Raw genomic sequence first — 20,654 nt, 5'->3', positions numbered from 1 at the left:
ACATCATTTCAAGCCCTGGAGGATAAAAATGGCTTAGGAGCCAGTACTAGGGATGTGCAGAGGGACGCCATACGTTACATTCGTGATTCGGATTCGTCGGGCAGCAGATAATGTTTATTTATAATATAATATTTATATTGTACACTTGTATATAATTAACCTCCTCTATCTCTCTATTTCTTACAATCCCAGTTCATTAGCCCTTGTTAATTGTAACTGCTTCTCTTCTTCACGTTATTTATGTTTTTGGTTGTATTATTCGCACCCCTGTTTTCTGTAAACCGACATGATGTGAACGAGTTCATGAATGCCGGTATAAAAAAACCTTAAATAAATAAAATAAATAAATAAATAAATGTTGCATTCGGCCGTATGGCGCCCCGATACGTTAATACGGCGATTTCTATTCGTGTCCCAGCTAAAATTAAAATTAACTACAACCCCCCACCCTCCTGACCCCCCCCCCAAGACATACCAAAACTCCCTGGTGGTCCAGCGGGGAGTCCGGGAACCATCCCCTGCACTCTCCCACCCTCGGTGCTGGTTTCATCATGGTGCCGATAGCCTTTGTCACAGGGGCTACCGGTGCCATTGGTCAGCCCCTGTCACATGGTCATTGGCGCCATCTTGTGCTCCTACCATGTGACAGGGGCTGACCAATGGCACCGGTAGCCCCTGTAACATAGTATGGGCAAAGGCTATCGGCGCCATTTTGAGTACTGGCATCGGCCAGCCGGAGTGCAGGAGGCACTCCGGGACCCCCGTTGGACCCCAAGGGACTTTTGGCCAGCTTGGGGGGGCCTTCTGACCCCCACAAGACTTGCCAAAAGTCCAGCAGGGGTCCGGGAGCGACCTCCTGCACGCCAGTAGTCCAATGCCAGTACGCAAAATGGCGCCAATCGCCTTTGCCCTCACTATGTCACAGGTACCGATGGTCGGCCCCTGTGACATAGTGAGGGCAAAGGCGATCTGCTGCCAGTATTCAAAATGGCACCGATGAACTTTATGCTTCATCAAATTTTGTCTTTTGTTAATTGGTTATGGTTAACTGCTTAGTTCGATGTAAACCGAGTTGATTTGATTTGTATCAAGAAAGTCGGTATATAAAAGCCTTAAATAAATAAATAAATAGTGAGGGCAAAGGCAATCGGTGCCATTTTGAGTACTGGCATTGGACGGCCGGCGTGCAGGAGGTTGCTCCCGGACCCCCGCTGGACTTTTGGCAAGTCTTGTGGGGGCCAGGAGGCCCCCCCAAGCTGGCCAAAAATCCCTTGGGGTCCAACGGGGGTCCCGGAGTGCCTCCTGCACTCCGGCCGGCCGATGCCAGTACTCAAAATGGCGCCGATAGCTTTTGCCCATACTATGTCACAGGGGCTACCGGTGCCATTGGTCAGCCCCTGTCACATGGTAGGAGCACAAGATGGCACCAATGACCATGTGACAGGGGCTGACCAATGGCACCGGTAAGCCCCTGTGACAAAGGCTATCGGCGCCATGATGAAACCGGCACCGAGGGTATGAGTGCAGGGGATGGCTTCTGGACCCCCCGCTGGACCACCAGGGATTTTTGGTAAGTCTTGGGGGGGTTCAGGAGGGTGGGGGGTTTGTTTAAATTTTTATTTAGGTGGCCGTATAATTCGGCAAAAATTTGTGTATTCGTGGGGAATCACGATACGTTTCGCTTCCCCACGAATACTACAAATAGCGCAATATGGGGCGGATTTTCAGAGCCCTGCTCGCGTAAATCCACCCAAAACCGGGCGGATTTACGCGAGCAGGGCCCTGCGCGCCAGGAAGCCTATTTTACATAGGCCTCCCGGCGCGCGCAGAGCCCCGGGACTCGCGTAAGTCCCGGGGTTCTCGGAGGGGGGCGTGTCGGGGGGCGGGCCCGGTCGTCGCGGCGTTCCGGGGGCGTGTCGGCAGCGTTTTGGGGGCGGGTAAGGGGGGCGTGGCTACGGCCCGGGGGCGTGGCCGCGCCCTCCGTACCCGCCCCCAGGTCGCGGCCCGGCGCGCAGCAGGCCCGCTGGCGCGCGGGGATTTACGTCTCCCTCCGGGAGGCGTAAATCCCCCGACAAAGGTAAGGTGGGGGTGTAGACAGGGCCGGGTGGGTGGGTTAGGTAGGGGAAGGGAGGGTAAGGTGAGGGGAGGGCAAAGGAAAGTTCCCTCCGAGGCCGCTCCGATTTCGGAGCGGCCTCGGAGGGAACGGGGGGAGGCAGCGCGGCTCGGCGCGCGCAGGCTATACAAAATCGATAGCCTTGCGCGCGCCGATCCAGGATTTTAGTGGATACGCGCGGCTCCGCGCGTATCTACTAAAATCCAGCGTACTTTTGCTTGAGTCTGATGCGCAAGCAAAAGTAGGCTGATCGCGCTTCTTTTAAAATCTACCCCTATACGTTGTGGATCACCAATATGGCGAAAACGAATGCACACCCCTAGCCAGTTCTGAGGGACACGGTCACAGTCAGAAGAGTAGTTTGAGAATAATCTATGGACATGGATATAGGCAGAGATAAGTGTATCTGGTGCCAATTAATTACCTTGGAAGATCTACAGTAAAGTTGAGTTTGAAGTCTATCCTCTCCCATATGAGAATCCATGCCTCAGGGCTACATAGAATTTATGACTGTGTACAATGACCTAGCTCCGGGACTGAGTGTGATCATTGCCTTCCCTGATAAGATGAGAAGAGAGAACAACAATACATATTTGGTATCACTTTGGCACCTGTATCCAGTGGGGCCAGTACTATTATGATGTATGGGCCCTGGGTTCGATCTGCTTTCAGAAGTGCAAGTGGGGGTTGGAGGGACCTGGGGAGACCCAACCAGGCAGGGGGGAGGCTGTTTGGAGGGCCATGGGAGACCCAGTTTAGCAATTTTGTTTTGGGGAGGGGTTAAAGTTTTTTCCATTGGAGAACTCAACCAAACAAAAAACAAAACATTAAATGAACCAAAAAACAAACTGAACCAAAATGTATGGTGTACATTCCGAAGATGTATATATAATACATATAATACTTCTGTGGAGAAATGCCTTATATGCTTAATTTCCATCACAGCACTTACCATATCTAACTTTGAGCTCTATCATCAAAGGAATTTTACCATTATACACATCTATCTCTCTCTCTCTCTCTCTCTCTCTGGCAACCCAATTATTAGGCAATATTGCACATCCCTTTGTGCCTATTTTATACTAACACAAAAAAAAACACTCCCTGCGGAGTGGAGTAAAAGCACAATTATTGTATTCCAAATTATTCTTTTATTAGATTTATGGAAAAATATCAAAAATGACAGTTCTCAATGCATTAGACAATCATAACCAATTCATAACCAATTCACATCATTATTACCTCACTTACAATAAAATCAGTACTCATTCATACACATACATACTCAAACATACCCATTCATATTCACAATTTATTTCTTTCCAAATCTACACAATCATAAATAGTTATTTGTGCAAAACAATCCATACATATTTTTTCACATGAAACAGTCACTACAAAACACGTTTTAGAATGCAAATTCCTTCATATTTACATTCATCTCTCCAAACAGAAATCACATAGTGTTCATTTTAAATTATTTAATGAATAAGATTACACAAATGTTTTGATATGATAAAATATTGGTATTTAAATAATTTAAAATGAACACTATGTGATTTCTGTTTGGAGAGATGAATGTAAATATGAAGGAATTTGCGTTCTAAAACGTGTTTTGTAGTGACTGTTTCATGTGAAAAAATATATATGGATTGTTTTGAACAAATAACTATTTATGGTTGTGTAGATTTGGAAAGAATAAAATTGTGAATATGAATGGGTATGTTTGAGTATGTATGTGTATGAATGAGTACTGATTTTATTGTAAGTGAGGTAATAATGATGTGAATTGGTGAGACATAAATGTGAAGGTCTACTGTAAATTTTATGATTGTCTAATGCATTGAGAACTGTCGTTTTTGATATTTTTCCATAAATCTAATAAAAGAGTAATTTGGAATACAATAATTGTGCTTTTACTCCACTCCACCGGGAGTGGGGTTTTTTTGTGTTAGTATATGTATATATATATATATATATATAGATAGATAGATAGATAGATAGATAGATATAGATATATTTCTATAAATATAGAAAATCAGTGATTGCACTAGAACAAGCATCTGCTCAGGAAGCCTTTGACATTTTACCTAAAGAAAAGAACATCAGCATTTCAAGCTCTTTGCATTTTTACTTAACCTGTCAACACAGAGTATAACTTCAGAAGCAACAGTGCATGAAAGAGTATTTGCTTTTTTCCTTTCTATCAGTCTTTTCATTTTTCCCTAGTGCTATAATGGAACACAAGGAGCTGCTAAAGGTACCCTGGGACTGGCAGATAGGTAAGATTTGTATTAATACCCAATGTTAAATGCTGTTATTTCACTACACAGAATTGACATTACATGAGGAGAGGCTAAAGAAAGAAATGTTGATTCAACTCTTGTAAGTTCTCCCTGACTGGAACCATCTGCTTTATAACCTTTCCTAAATTAGTCACACACTCACTGCCTTTCCATGTATTTCTTGCACTAGTGCATTAACCACAAAACAGCATGACAAGAAGATTATTCTGGCCATAGAGTGGCTTAAAGGCTAAGGGAATTTTTTACCGTTTTGATTCAATGTAGCATTTATCCAAATAACTGGGGTAGACATTGAAGCATGCATTCTGTGCAAAAGAGACAAAATGGTGCTTACAGAATGTAATAAAAGAGAAAACATTCACAGGACCATCAAAAACCTGTCCGAGGAGAGCAATATTTAAACGAGCATACACAAAAATGTATATTTCATTTTGTTGTTTTTATTTAGTTATTTTGCTTTATTTGGTTTTCATTTTGATTATTTTTTTTATTTAGTTGAACCAAAATAAACAACAAAGCAAAAAAGTTTGAAAGAAAAAAATCAAAAAGAAAGGAAAGAACCAGGTTCCCCCTTCTTTACTGCCAAAATCCCAAAGTGCAGGAAGATCACAACACTCCTGGTATCAGGGTTAGGGCACTGTGTGCAGGAAGATCACAACACTCCCGGTATCAGGGATAGGGCACTGTGTGCAGGAAGATCACAACACTCCTGGTATCAGGGTTAGGGCACTGCGTGCAGGAAGATCACAACACTCCTGGTATCAGGGATAGGGCACTGCGTGCAGGAAGATCACAACACTCCTGGTATCAGGGATAGGGCACTGCGTGCAGGAAGATCACAACACTCCTGGTATCAGGGATAGGGCACTGCGTGCAGGAAGATCACAACACTCCCGGTATCAGGGTTAGGGCACTATGTGCAGGAAGATCACAACACCCCCGGTATCAGGGATAGGGCACTGAGTGCAGGAAGATCACAACACCCCCGGTATCAGGGATAGGGCACTGTGTGCAGGAAGATCACAACACCCCTGGTATCAGGGATAGGGCACTGCGTGCAGGAAGATCACAACACTCCCGGTATCAGGGATAGGGCACTGCGTGCAGGAAGATCACAACACTCCTGGTATCAGGGTTAGGGCACTGTGTGCAGGAAGATCACAACACTCCCGGTAACAGGGTTAGGGCACTGAGTGCAGGAAGATCACAACACTCCCGGTATCAGGGTTAGGGCACTGTGTGCAGGAAGATCACAACACTCCCGGTATCAGGGTTAGGGCACTGTGTGCAGGAAGATCACAACACTCCCGGTATCAGGGTTAGGGCACTGTGTGCAGGAAGATCACAACACTCCCGGTATCAGGGTTAGGGCACTGAGTGCAGGAAGATCACAACACTCCCGGTATCAGGGTTAGGGCACTGTGTGCAGGAAGATCACAACACTCCCGGTATCAGGGTTAGGGCACTGTGTGCAGGAAGATCACAACACTCCCGATATCAGGGTTAGGGCACTGTGTGCAGGAAGATCACAACACTCCCGGTATCAGGGTTAGGGCACTGAGTGCAGGAAGATCACAACACTCCCGGTATCAGGGTTAGGGCACTGTGTGCAGGAAGATCACAACACTCCCGGTATCAGGGTTAGGGCACTGTGTGCAGGAAGATCACAACACTCCCGGTATCAGGGTTAGGGCACTGTGTGCAGGAAGATCACAAGACTCCCAGTATCAGGGATATGGCACTGAGTGCAGGAAGATCACAACACCCCTGGTATCAGGGATAGGGCACTGCGTGCAGGAAGATCACAACACTCCCGGTATCAGGGTTAGGGCACTGTGTGCAGGAAGATCACAACACTTCCAGTATCAGGGTTAGGGCACTGCATGCAGGAAGATCACAACACCCCCGGTATCAGGGATAGGGCACTGTGTGCAGGAAGATCACAACACCCCCGGTATCAGGGATAGGGCACTGAGTGCAGGAAGATCACAACACCCCTGGTATCAGGGATAGAGCACTGCATGCAGGAAGATCACAACACCCCCGGTATCAGGGATAGGGCACTGCATGCAGGAAGATCACAACACTCCCGGTATCAGGGTTAGGGCACTGTGTACAGGAAGATCACAACACTCCCGGTATCAGGGATATGGCACTGAGTGCAGGAAGATCACAACACCCCCGGTATCAGGGATAGGGCACTGCGTGCAGGAAGATCACAACACTCCCGGTATCAGGGATAGGGCACTGTGTGCAGGAAGATCACAACACCCCCTGTATCAGGGATAGGGCACTGAGTGCAGGAAGATCATAACACCCCCAGTATCAGGGTTAGGGCACTGCGTGCAGGAAGATCACAACACTCCCGGTATCAGGGATAGGGCACTGAGTGCAGGAAGATCACAACACTGCCATTATCAGGGATAGGGCACTGCATGCAGGAAGATCACAACACTCCCGTATCAGGGTTAGGGCACTGCGTGCAGGAAGATCACAACACTCCCGGTATCAGGGATAGGGCACTGAGTGCAGGAAGATCACAACACTCCCGTATCAGGGATAGGGCACTGTGTGCAGGAAGATCACAACACCCCCGGTATCAGGGATAGGGCACTGCGTGCCGGAAGATCACAACACTTCCAGTATCAGGGTTAGGGCACTGTGTGCAGGAAGATCACAATACTCCCAGTATCAGGGATATGGCACTGAGTGCAGGAAGATCACAACACTCCCGATATCAGGGATATGGCACTGAGTGCAGGAAGATCCCAACACCCCCGGTATCAGGGATAGGGCACTGCATGCAGGAAGATCACAACACTCCCGGTATCAGGGTTAGGGCACTGTGTGCAGGAAGATCACAACACTCCCGGTATCAGGGATAGGGCACTGAGTGCAGGAAGATCACAACACCCCTGGTATCAGGGATAGGGCACTGAGTGAAGGAAGATCACAACACCCCCGCTATCAGGGATAGGGCACTGCGTACAGGAAGATCACAACACTCCCAGTATCAGGGTTAGGGCATTGTGTGCAGGAAGATCACAACACTCCCAGTATCAGGGATATGGCACTGAGTGCAGGAAGATCACAACACCCCTGGTATCAGGGATAGGGCACTGTGTGCAGGAAGATCACAACACTCCCGGTATCAGGGATAGGGCACAAGTTCTAGTCACATTGACTGATCACATTTCTTTTTTTGTCAAGCTACCAACCGTTTCCATTTCCCATCCCCCCAACCATCACCTCAGTGGGAACCTTGGTAACATCAATAAATAAGAGAGCAGCCAGCCAATAAGAATACATATTCATTCCTAACTGACCTGAAAAGTGTCAATTTGTATCATTTTCTGTTAGTGCGCACTAACAATGGTTAGTGCGCACTAACCCGATTAACGATTTTTTAACGATAAATCAGGGGAATTCCTATTGTATCGCGTTCTTTAACGATTTATGACGATTTTAAAATTATCGGACGATAATTTTAATTGTTGAAAAACGATTCACATCCCTAATATTCAGTCACTGTCTGGATAGCAAAGTTAGGGAGATAAACTTATCTGGCTAACTTTGGAGGTATATCCATAATAGTGCAGCCACACTATTGCATATAGGCAACTAACTTTATCCAACTAACTTTAGGACAGTTCTTTGGTCCCACCAGACATACCACATCCCTGGAATGCCCCTAAATTAGCCAGCTTAATTCTAACTGCTAATTTATTAGCCGGTAAGAATTTAGCCAGATAAGTGCCCAAATCTTCATTTAGCCGGATAACTTCTGAGTTAGCTGGCTAAATGCTTTTGAATATGGACCTCCATGTTTTTTGTTCCATTTTTTCTTTTTGTTAAATAAAGAATGCACATCCCTATATCTGTATACAAATGGTTAATTGATTTCTAAAATGGCCAGCAGCAGTTGTGTAATTAATAGAATTTTTGCCTTCTGGTACGAGATCAGCCTTGTACAGGTTTTCATTTTATAAACGGCTTGAGTTTTGTTTCCCCTACTCAATCATGTCGACAGACCCATGACCTGAGATTCATTATAGTCTTGTTACCTATATCAAATTATTGAATCAAAAGTTGTACTATATAACTATAATGAAAGTACTGGTTTATAATAATAAACATAGCCTTATTTTCCAAGGGATTTTCTTCAATTAGATACATTTGAAAACATGACGCAAAATAGGCAGCGCTGAGCTCTTCTTGCTTACAAATGAGTTGTATCTCAGTTGGAAACCCAAGTTTGTGTTAGGTAGTGCATTGTCAATACATCATTAAGCAGGACAAGAATATATGATCATGCAAGTGTTTCTAATCAACTCTGGCAAATGAGTTCCATTCACTCAACATTGTTTGCTTCCCTTAGGTATTTAAGTATATAATTCTTTCAACTATCCAGAATCGCATTTGAATAGTGCATTGCCCGTAAAGTACTCCCACCTGCAATCTTGAAAATCTTGTAACAAAATTTTGAAAGTTAACAATGAATCAAAAAAAGTAGCAGTGTGAAAACATATTTGCAGCAGACTGTGAATATATATTGCCTTGGATAATCTGGATTGTTGAAGATTGTGATACTTTTTATTGGACTAACATAAAAATTATCTAAAAGTGGTATTAAACATGAGCTTTCAGGATCAAATAGAAATAGGTCTTTGGATGACACATGGGTAAAAAGTATTAACTACTAAGCCATCTGGCTGGCTGCTGAACTTCTTATAATCAGACTGTGCTGCATAAAGGGCAGTAAAAATTAGTCTATTTAATAAAGCACTTAGGATCATATATACTGAATTGCTGGTATGCTGAATATTAAGTTAATGTATAACAGACAGGCCTTTGTGAAGCAGATTTTGTATTATTGTGAAAATGACTTAAGGGTTTGAGGATTTGACTGTTCATAAGTAAGTATGGCCATTCTTGACTGCTCTGCCTTGTCCTTTACATTTTTCATTTTTAGTTACCATACTTTTGGTCTATTTCTTATTTTCCTTGTCTGTTGGAGTGAAAATGAGTGTGACTGTTACTAGCTTTTAGTCTTATTTGTTATATAGGTAATAGGTTTTTGATTCTGTGTTATAGGTCTGTGTATTGATGCGAGAATAGGGAAACACGTGTGGAAGAAAATGAGTGAATGGAAATGGAAATAAGAATGAGGTAAGAGGAGGAGAGAGGAGAGGGGCAAGAGAGATGAAGGCAAGCATGGAGTAGACCTCACCAGACTGAAGCTTCCAAATCCTGGTCACCCCTGGCAAGGTTAAGGATATAGAACCTCCAAGTCTCCATGGATGAAAAATAAGCTACTTTTAGAAACAGTTATGGAGATTTAGGAATGTGCAACAGGGACGGATACATTCGATTCGGTATTCGTATTCATTGGGACCCAAATCCGTTACATCCGTTTTCGGGGGACCCCGATTCGTCCATTAGTTAAGTATGGTATTCGTTTCCCATTAAAGTTAAAAAAAAACCCAAAACCCATCCCAGCCCTTTAAATTTAATTAACTACAACCCCCCATCTTCCTGACCCCCCCCCCCCCAAGACTTGCCAAAAGTCCCTGGTGGTCCAGCGGGGGTCCTGAAGCATTCTCCTGCACACGGGCCGCGGCTGCCAGTATTCAAAATGGCGCCGATAGTCTTTGACCTTACTATGTCACAGGGGCTACCGGTGCCATTGGTCGGCCCCTGTCACATGGTAGGAGCACAAGATGGTGCCAGCCGTCCATTGCTCCTACCATGTGACAGGGGCCGACCAATAGCGCCGGTAGCCCCTGTGACATAGTAAGGTCAAAGGCTATCGGCACCATTTTGAATCCCGGCAGCCAACGGCGTGAGTGCAGGAGATCGATCCAGGACCCCCGCTAGACCACCAGGGACTTTAGGAAGTCTTGAGGGGATCAGGACGGTAGGGGGTTTATTTATTCAGGATTCATTGCATTCGTGGGGGTTCGCCATATGTTTCGTGAACCCACAAATGCAATGAATAGGGACCTATACATTGCGGATTGTGCATTTGTTCACAACGAATGCATGTCCCTATGGAGTATTAAGATGTCCTCTTCAGGAAGAAGGCCACTCATGTCCAGTGTCTTCAATATAGCAAATGGAGGAACATAGCCAGCAATTTATCTATCCTGATCATGTTCTATTGGATAGCAGATCATGTAAAGTAAAAATCCCAGGACTATAGGAAGCAAGTGAATGAAAAGGTGATCCGTATTTGCCAGCACATTAGCCAAATGACTAGGGGAACACCAATCTTTATCAGGCTTACTACAACAAAAGAAAAACCGATGAATGTACTGGGACTGGAGTAAGATGAGTATTTACCAGCAGGTCTTAACATCATCACATTTCTATCTACAGAGGAAGCAGGTGAATAGGTCTTAATATGGGTAGCCAGGACTCATTCTTCTCCCTTCACCCGACCTCTTACATCCACAATAAAACACAGATTCCAGTTTGGGATCAAACAGGCCGCAGCTTTATTAACAATAACTCCAGGTGCCCAAGCTCAAGTAAACCCTTATATACCTAGGCCCCATAATGCACCAGCCACGCCCCAGCAAGGCACACATATCCAGGCCTGCCGGTTTTATACCAATATATTCTGCTATAACATAAAGCTCTTGTCCCATCTCTTGATGAAAGTATAAGACGACCATCATATAGTGTCACTCTGTGCAAACGGCTTATATATGAAACCTATGAGGCACAAGGACTTTCTGATCATAGGTTGCTTATACTGAGTTCATATTATTCTCCTGACTGGAGCTATAAATGCATCAGAGAGGTGCACTACTTATGAAAACGTGATGTGCACTTTAGGGATGTGAATCGTTTTTCAACGATTAAAATTATCGTCCGATAATTTTAAAATCGTCTTAAATCGTTAAAGAACACGATACAATAGGAATTCTAACGATTTATCGTTAAAAAAATCGTTAATCGGGTTAGTGCGCACTAACAGAAAATGATACAAATTGACACTTTTCAGGTCAGTTAAGGTCAGTTTAGGAATGAATATGTATTCCTATTGGCTGGCTGCCCTCTTATTTATTGATATTACCAAAGTTCCCACTGAGGTGATGGTTGGGGGGATGGGAAATGGAAACGGTTGGTAGCTTGACAAAAAAAGTAATGTGATCAGTCAATGTGACTAGAACTTTTGCCCTATCCCTGATACCGGGAGTGTTGTGATCTTCCTGCACACAGTGCCCTATCCCTGATACTGGGAGTGTTGTGATCTTCCTGCATGCAGTGCCGTATCCCTGATACTGGGAGTGTTGTGATCTTCCTGCACACAGTGCCCTATCCCTGATACCAGGGGTGTTGTGATCTTCCTGCACACAGTGCCCTATCCCTGATACCAGGGGTGTTGTGATCTTCCTGCACACAGTGCCCTATCCCTGATACCAGGGGTATTGTGATCTTCCTGCACACAGTGCCCTATCCCTGATACCAGGGGTGTTGTGATCTTCCTGCATGCAGTGCCGTATCCCTGATACCGGGAGTGTTGTGATCTTCCTGCACGCAGTGCCGTATCCCTGATACTGGGAGTGTTGTGATCTTCATGCACACAGTGCCCTATCCCTGATACCGGGAGTGTTGTGATCTTCCTGCACACAGTGCCCTATCCCTGATACCAGGGGTGTTGTGATCTTCCTGCACACAGTGCCCTATCCCTGATACCAGGGGTGTTGTGATCTTCCTGCACACAGTGCCCTATCCCTGATACCAGGGGTGTTGTGATCTTCCTGCATGCAGTGCCCTATCCCTGATACCAGGGGTGTTGTGATCTTCCTGCACACGGAAGATCCAGTGGTTCTCCCCCCCGGTACCGCGAGATTCTCAGAGGCCTGCTATTTTAGAAAATCCAGGCCTTAGTCATTATATAGGGCCCATATCTAAGGCATTCAGTTTGTTTAAAAGTCGCCTATGCAAAATCATGTCAAAGACCTTGCTGAAATTGAATAACTTTACATCTAGGGCTCTCTCCAATCTAACTCTCTGGTCACCCAAACAAGGAAATTGATTTGATTCATCTGACAAGATATACTTGTGGTAAAACCATACAACCTCAGTTCCTAGAAAGCAGTGGATTCTAAAAACTGCACTATCTGTTTTGAACAGCAATTCTATTAATTTATTCTCTATCAAGTCAGACTAACTAGCCTCTAGTTCTCAGACTCCTTCATAATTCTACTTTTATGAAGATGAACCATATCTGCCTGTCTCCAGTACATTGGAATAATTCCCGAATCTAAGGAAGCATTAAAAATTAGGGATGTGAATCTGGCTTCGGACAAATGAAAATATCGTCGATATTTTCAAAATCGTCAGAAATCGGGGGGTCCCCCAAAATGATAGGAAAACCCCATGATATTGATTGTGGGGGTTCCCTTATCGTTTTGGGGGACCCCCCCGATTTCTGACGATTTTGAAAATATCCCTCCTACAAAACGATAGGAAAACCCCACGATATTGATTGTAGGGGTTCCCTTATCGTTTTGGGGGAGGGTGGGAAAAACGGGACACAAAAATAACCCCTTAGCTTCCCCCACCCTCCCGATGCCCCCAAAAACTTTTTACAGGTACCTGGTGGTCCAGTGGGGGTCCTGGGAGCGATCTCCCGCTCCAGGCCATCCTCCCGCTCCCGGGCCGTCGGCTGCACTAATCAAAATGGCACCGATGGCCCTTTGCCTTTACCATGTGACAGGGTATCCGTGCCATTGGCCCGACCCTGTCAAATGGTTGGAATCTGTCATGCTCATGTTTGAGGAACATATAAAAATGATGGCAGAAAAAGATCATATGGCATATTTAGTCTGCTCTTCCACACCAACTATTCAGCTTTCTAATCCCTACACCTTCCTCAGAGATTCATTTTTGTTTTCTTGAATTCAGATAGTGCTTTCTTGAATTCAGATAGTGTCCTTGTCTTCATTACCTCCTTGGGGAGGCTGTTCCATGCATTCACCATCTTCTTTGTAAAGAAATATTTCCTAAGGATACTCCTGAGTCTACCTCCTTTCACCCTCATCCCATGACTCCTTGTTCTAGAGCCTTCTTTCCATTGAAAGAGGATCACCTCCTGTGCATGGAAACCTTGGAAGTATTTAAATATTTCTATCATATTTTCTCTATCCTGCGTTTCTTCTAGGGTATACATGTTTAAATCTTTGTCAACTCTATATGGTATAGAATGAAGTAGTAGTGCATTGGTTAATAGGAGAATCTTCAGCTTTTACAAGGACTATAGAGAACCTCACAAGAAAAAAGAGAACAACATTCCAAACTTCACTGGATAATTATTTATGAAAACAGACAAGGCAAACCTGCAGCTATTGTCACAAGATTAGGGCAAACAAGTAATGTAAAAAACTTTCATGTTTTTAACTTATGTGCAGTAATAAATTCTGGGGGGAGGGTAAGTGAATAGGTGAAATGGAGTAATGGCCTTCACGTTGAAAACAATCCCCTATATATAGTATTGTTTCCTATGGGAAAATCAGTTTTGACTTGACTTGGTTTTCAGGAGCCAATTATGACTTAAGTGCAAGGACTGTCTGTACATCCAGTTTTATGTTGTCATACATTATCATAATCGCTCATGTTCCCTCGTTCTATGATATTTCTCTTCCATATGGTTTTGGTCATTAATATTTATTTATCTATCTATCTATTTATTTATTTAAATCTTTCATATACCGATATTCGTTTGCACATCACATCAGTTTACAGTGAAACAGGTAGCTTAATGAAGATTTGGAAGCGAATAGGAAATTAGAAAAATACTTTATAACAATTTTAGGAGAAATTACAACATTTTAGAGGAGATAAGTTATAGGTATTTTTATATGAATGGTGTCTTAACATAGGGAAGAATACTGGAGAAAAACTTTGTACAGGAGTTATTAACTTAAGAAGTCTGAATTAGGGTGTTTGATTGTTTGGAGTGGGGGGAGCTATGGCAAGGCCTTTGTGAATAGCCTTTGTGAATAGCCAGGTTTTCAATTTTTTTTTTAAGGGGTTTTTTTTTGTGTGTTGGATTCTAATCTTAGGTCTTGCGGCACTGAGTTCCAGATGGTGGGGCCGGCAAGTGAAAGGGTTCATTCTCTGGTGTAGTTGAAGTGTATTAGTTTGGGGGATGGTATGAGCGGATCTGGTGACGCTCCTTGAGGTTTGGAAGTAGAGGGAGGCATTTAGCCAGTGAATGATTTGATTGTGTAAGGTCTTGTGTATTATGGTTAGACTTTTGAAAAGGATTCTGAAGTGAATCGGGAGCCAATGGAGGTCTTTTAGAATTGGTTTAATGTGATCATTTCTACGGGTGTTTGTGATGACTCTGGCGGTGGCATTTGTGTTTGTGATGACTCTGGCGGTGGCATTTTGTAGCATTTGGAGGAGTTTGAGAGTTGAGGCAGGGAAACCTAGTAGTATAGTGTTGCAGTAGTCAATCTTAGAGAAGATTATTGCTTGAAGGACAGTTCAGAAGTCATTTTGGTGAAGGAGGGGTCTTAGTTTCTTTAGGATGTGGAGTTTATAGTAGCAGTCTTTCATGGTTGTGTTTATGAATTTTTTAAGGTTCAATTCGCTGTCAAGGATGACTCCTAGGTCTCTTACGTGTTGTGTGATCGGGTGTTTGGGAAGGGTAGGTTGGATGTCATTTAAGGTCTATTCGTTTAGTTTGTGGCTTATTAATAGTTCAGGTTTGGAGGTATTTAAGGCAAGATTCAGTTGGGCGAGTAGCTGGTTGATGGCCGTGAGATAGGAATCCCATAGTTGGAGGGATCTGGGAATGGATTCTGTGATGGGTATTAGAATTTGGACGTCGTCTGCATAGATAAAGTGTGTGAGTCCTAGGTTGGATAGGATTTTGCATATGGGCAGCATGTAGATATTGAAGAGTGAGGATGATAATGAAGAACCTTGGGGTACGCCGTGGGTAAGTCTGATAGTTTTGAATTTGTTATGGCCTATTTTGACCTTGTATTGTCTGTTTTCAAGATAAGATTGGAACCAGAGTAGGGCAGTGCCTGTTATGCCAATTTTGATGAGTCTGTCAATAAGGATTTTATGACTAATGGTGTCAAAAGCTGCTGATATTACTAACATTGCTAGACTATAGGATTAGCCTTTGTCTATTCCTTTGAGAACATTGTCAGTGAGGGAGATGAGAAGTGTTTCCGTACTGAAGAATTTGCGAAAACCGAATTGTGAATGGTATAGGATGTTGTGTTTTTCTAGGTGTTCAGTTAGTTGGAAGTTAACTACTTTTTCAAGTAGTTTAGCTAAGAAGGGGATAGTGGATATAGGTCTGAAATTTGCTGGTTCGGCAGGGTTTAGATGCTTTTTTTTTAGGATAGGTTTAACCATGGCTTGTTTTATTGCAGCTGGGATGATTCCATGTGTAAGGGATGTGTTGATAATATCAGATAGGGGTTTGGCTAGTATGTCTGGTATGGATTTTAGGTATTTAATCAGGATTGCATCAGTGGGGTGCATTGCAGGATTTATTTTTTTATAATTTTTTCAATTTCAATTTCTGAGGGGATGTGGTTTTGAGTGCATCTAAGATGGCATCGGGGGTTTTTTGGGAAGGCAATTTTGTTTGTGTTGGTTGTCAGAAAGTTAGCCATTATGTTTGTGATTTTGTCATTGAAAAAGTGGGCGAGATCAATGCATTTGGCATTGGATTCTTTGTCAGATATAACTGGGGGGGGGGGATGTCTTAGGTTGGCTACATATGAAAAGAGGGCTTTGGTGTTGAATTGGTAGTCGTGAATTTTATTACTGTAAAAATCGCTTTTGGTTTTAAGAACAGTGGTTCTATAATTGTGTAGAGATAGTTTGTATGTGGTCAGTAGACTGGGGGTCGGGGTTGTTGCGCCATTCTTTTTTAGGTTCCTTAGGGCGCATTTTAGATTTTTTAATTCGGTGGTGTACCAGGGTTGTTTATTGTTATGTGACGGGTTTACTTTTTTGGTTATTAGGGGACAGTATTGGTGAGCTATGTTGTTTGTGATGTCGTTCCATGTAGAAAGGGCAGAGTCTGTGTTAGTGAGGTCTAGCTCATTCAGTGCGTCTGGGAGGGATTCGATCAGGTCGTCTATGTTGCTGGCTTTTCTGAATTGTATTGTGGAGTTCTGATTAGAGGGAGAGAAGGGGGTTTTGTTTGTGGAGAGGTTTGCTTTAATCGTTGTGTGATCAGACCAAGGGATAGGAGTGCAGGAGGGTGTTTCTGAATGTTGTATGAATGAATTTATGAAGATTAAATCTAGTGAGTGTCCTGCTTTGTGTGTGTGTGTGTGGGGGGTTATGATTTGTTTGAAACCCATGGCATTGTGTGGTCAGGAGGGTTTCACAGTTGGTGGTTAAGGGGAAAGAATCAACGTGTAAGTTGAAGTCGCCTAGGATGATGGTTGGGATGTCCATGTCAATGGTTTCGGTGATAAATTCGATTATAGGGGAGGCATTGCTTTCGAGAAGGCCTAGGGAGGAGTATACTAGACAGATTTGGAGGTGGGTGGATTTGAAAAAACCTATTTCAAATCGTGGTGGTGCGTGAATGGTCTGACTGTGTCCATTTGTTTGAACCATGTTTCAGTTATGGCGAATATGTCTGGTTGTTGGTCTAGTAGGATGTTGTTTAGGATAGGGTCTTTTTTTACTAGCAATTGGGCGTTAAATAGCATTAGAGAGAAGGCTGTGGGGCCAAGTAGTTGGGTCAGGGGTGATATCATGATAGGGATGAGTGATCTTGGGTGAGTGGAGGGAATTTTGATGGGGGGGGTTCTGAAGTGGTGGATTTGTCTTTTGATCTTTGGTATGAGGTATAATTCTATGTTTGATGTGTGTATGTTGTTGTAAGTTGGGTAAAGTGGGGTGAAGGTAAATTGTGGGTGGAAGCTCAGTGGGTTGGGGCACTCTGGGGGACAGGTGTGGTGGGAATAGGTTTTCTTATGTGTTTTGCTGAGGCTTCAAGAGTTAGGATGCTGCTAAGGGGGGCGGAATTGTTTGATAGGGGGTGGGGGAGCAGTTGCTTTATTTGGGGGGTTGAGAGGGAGTTGTCAGGGGTTGGAGACTGTTAGGGGGCAGTGGATTGCAGTGTCTGAGGGGGCTCTGAGGAGGTGGCGAGCAGGAAGTTGCTTACAGTTTTTAGTCCTGTGGTAGCTGGAGGGTGTTAAGGTCAGGATACGTTTTTGAGATCTGCTTCTTATTCAGTTCGGTTGAGTGAAGGTGCAGCTCAAGGGGGCAGCACAAAGGGGCGCATCAAGGGGCATGCCCCTTTGGTTGTGCTCCTTTGGTGCGCGGCGCCTGGTGCGCAGTGCCTGAGGTCTGCGGTTCCGTTTAAATGTCCCTTGGTGCTGCCACGGACGTCGTCAGGGGGGGCAGGTCCTTCGGCCGCGTGGGGGAACCAGGCTGTGAGGCATCCTCGGTGCTGTCGGCGGGTTCCGCTGGGCTTCAGGTCCCCGATGAGTTGGCGCTGGTCGTGGGCTGCGGTCGGTGAAGGTCTCGGCGAGGTGAATGATGCCTGAGGTCCGCAGCTCCGTTGAAATGTCCCTCGGTGCTGCCACTTATGTCGTTGGGGGGGCGGGTCCTTCGGCCGCATGGGAGAACCAGGCTGTGAGGCATCCTTGGGGCCATCGGCGGGTTCCGGTGGGCTTTGGGACCCTGATGGGTTGGCGCTGGTCGTGGGCTGTGGTCGGTGAAGGTCTCGGTGAGGTGAGTGGTGCCTGAGGTCCACGGCTCCATTGAAATGTTCCTCAGCACCGCCACTGATATCAGGGGGCAGGTCCTTCGGCCGCATGGGGGAACCAGGCTGTGAGGTGTCCTCGGGGCTGTTGTTGGGTTCCGGTGGGCTTCGGGGCCCTGATGAGTTGGCGCTGGTCATGGGCTGCGGTCAGTGAAGGTCTCAGCGAGGTGAATGGTTCCTGAGGTCTGCAGCTCCATTGAAATGTCCCTCGGTGCTGCCAATTACGTCGTTGGGGGGGCAGGTCCTTCGGCCGCATGGGGGAACCAGGCTGTGAGGCATCCTTGGGGCCATTGGCGGGTTCCGGTGGGCTTTGGGACCCTGATGGGTTGGCACTGGTCGTGGGCTGTGGTCGGTGAAGGTCTCGGTGAGGTGAGTGGTGCCTGAGGTCCACGGCTCCATTGAAATGTTCCTCAGCGCCGCCGCTGATATCAGGGGGCGGGTCCTTCGGCCGCATGGGGGAACCAGGCTGTGAGGCATCCTTGGGGCCATCGGCGGGTTCCGGTGGGCTTTGGGACCCTGATGGGTTGGCGCTGGTCATGGGCTGTGGTCGGTGAAGGTCTCGGTGAGGTGAGTGGTGCCTGAGGTCCACGGCTCCATTGAAATGTTCCTCAGCGCCGCCGCTGATATCAGGGGGCGGGTCCTTCGGCCGCATGGGGGAACCAGGCTGTGAGGTGTCCTCGGGGCTGTTGTTGGGTTCCGGTGGGCTTCGGGGCCCTGATGAGTTGGCGCTGGTCATGGGCTGTGGTCGGTGAAGGTCTCAGCGAGGTGAATGGTTCCTGAGGTCTGCAGCTCCATTGAAATGTCCCTTGGTGCTGCCACTTACGTCTCTGGGGGGGGTGGGTCCTTCAGCCGCATGGGAGAACCAGGCTGTGAGGCGTCCTTGGGGCCATCGGCAGGTTCCAGTGGGCTTCCGGACCCCGATGAGTCGGTGCTGGTCCTGGGCTGCGGTCGGTGAAGGTTCGGCGAAGTTATGTTACAGTATATGACATATGTGGTTATATATAATATAATGTTTTTTTAATATGATTACCTCCTTTATATGCATTAATGATTATTAGCATATTGTTACAGTTCTAATTCACAGAATTAAAAAATATATATCAGTTGATAGCTTTTTATTGGTTTGAATTCTGAAGAAGAGAGGTTTATTCTCAAAAGCTAGTCAAGAAATATATTATTTAGTTCAATTTAAAAGTATCATCTGATATATATATTTATTTGTCAACCCTTACTTCAATTCATTCAAGTGGACTAACACAGCAACCACACTACATTTTTAAGTATAACTAAATTATTTGGGGAAGCTTTTCACTACAATCACAGAGAAGTCAATATTCAAAGCCATTTAGATGGGTAGCACACAAGTTAGCAAACTAAATAGCAACTTGTTAAATATTTGGCCACTTATCCAGCTAAATTATAGCCAAATAAGTCGCTGGATATAAAAGATGTGTTCCAGGGCATGACTAACTTATCTGGCTCTTAGCCAATTTTCAACTGTATCTGGCTAAGTGTAGCAGCTCGGGGTTGGAGGCATGCAACAAAAATCATAAATGAAAAAAGAAATCATATCACCTTATGTTTAAGCTAATAAAATCCAGACATAATGATAGGGAGTTCTAGTGTAGGTTAATGAACTCTGATGAGAATAGATGTGAAATAATTAATTATAATTAAGTCAATGAAGGAAAGGACTAACCATGTTTTTAAACAGATTAATGCTAAAAAAAAATGGTTGGGTTGGGGAATAATGAGAAAATGATTTAAATTAAATTACCCTTTTTAGACGAGGAAACTCTGCTGAAATCATAGCCACCATGTAGATCAGAAAAGAGCCATAGGAAAAAGTTAAGTTGTGAAAAGTCCAACAATTCTAAAAATGGTGAAAACTGATAATTAAAGGAAAGTTGTCTGAATAATAAAGGAGAATGAGAAGCCAATAATGCAAATAAAAAATTATTGCAAACGAGATGCATTTATTTATTTTACTTAATTTAATTTATTTTGATAAACTGCTTCTCCCAAATAGTCGCAAAGTGGTTTACAGTGCTAATACAGATGTACTCCATAAACAAATACAAAAAAATGTCAAAGTATGCTACCACAAATCACCCCATGATCAATTACCATTAAACTCCTTTCCCATCACCAAATTCTATAAATAAAATTAACCCCAATTCGTTTCTGTTTAACCTCCCCAAAATTAAAAAAAAACAAACCATAACCCTCAGACAAATCAACAAACTAATAAACAATATTATTTTAACATAAATATAGAAAGTTTTTAAATGGTCACAAGAATACAGAACGGTAAATAACAGCAAAACAGATATTAAGGAAACTGATGAGGGCCGGACTGGTAGTTCAGTGGCAGTGCTGTACACTGCCAGGAGGAGGACCAGCCCTTCTGCTTCCTAGGCTGATTGGGACTGGGATGCTGCAACCCCTGGGTGGGAGGGAGTCT

The 20,654-nt window shown here is 44.6% G+C and overlaps 1 protein-coding gene across 1 annotated transcript in view; it reads left to right on the top strand.

The window, feature by feature from the left end:
- The window catches only part of SLC35F1 (solute carrier family 35 member F1), an 889,467-nt gene that overhangs the window by 797,830 nt on the left and 70,983 nt on the right, over nt 1-20,654 (top strand). The window contains exon 7 of the mRNA XM_029596434.1: nt 4,343-4,395. Coding sequence (XP_029452294.1) covers nt 4,343-4,395 — 53 coding nt within the window. The remainder of the gene's footprint in view (nt 1-4,342; nt 4,396-20,654) is intronic.

The sequence above is a fragment of the Rhinatrema bivittatum genome, chromosome 3 (assembly GCF_901001135.1).
Source record: "Rhinatrema bivittatum chromosome 3, aRhiBiv1.1, whole genome shotgun sequence".
Taxonomy (NCBI): domain Eukaryota; kingdom Metazoa; phylum Chordata; class Amphibia; order Gymnophiona; family Rhinatrematidae; genus Rhinatrema; species Rhinatrema bivittatum.
The sequence above is the reverse complement of the archived record's forward strand: the minus strand, read 5'-3'. Positions and strand labels throughout refer to the sequence as shown.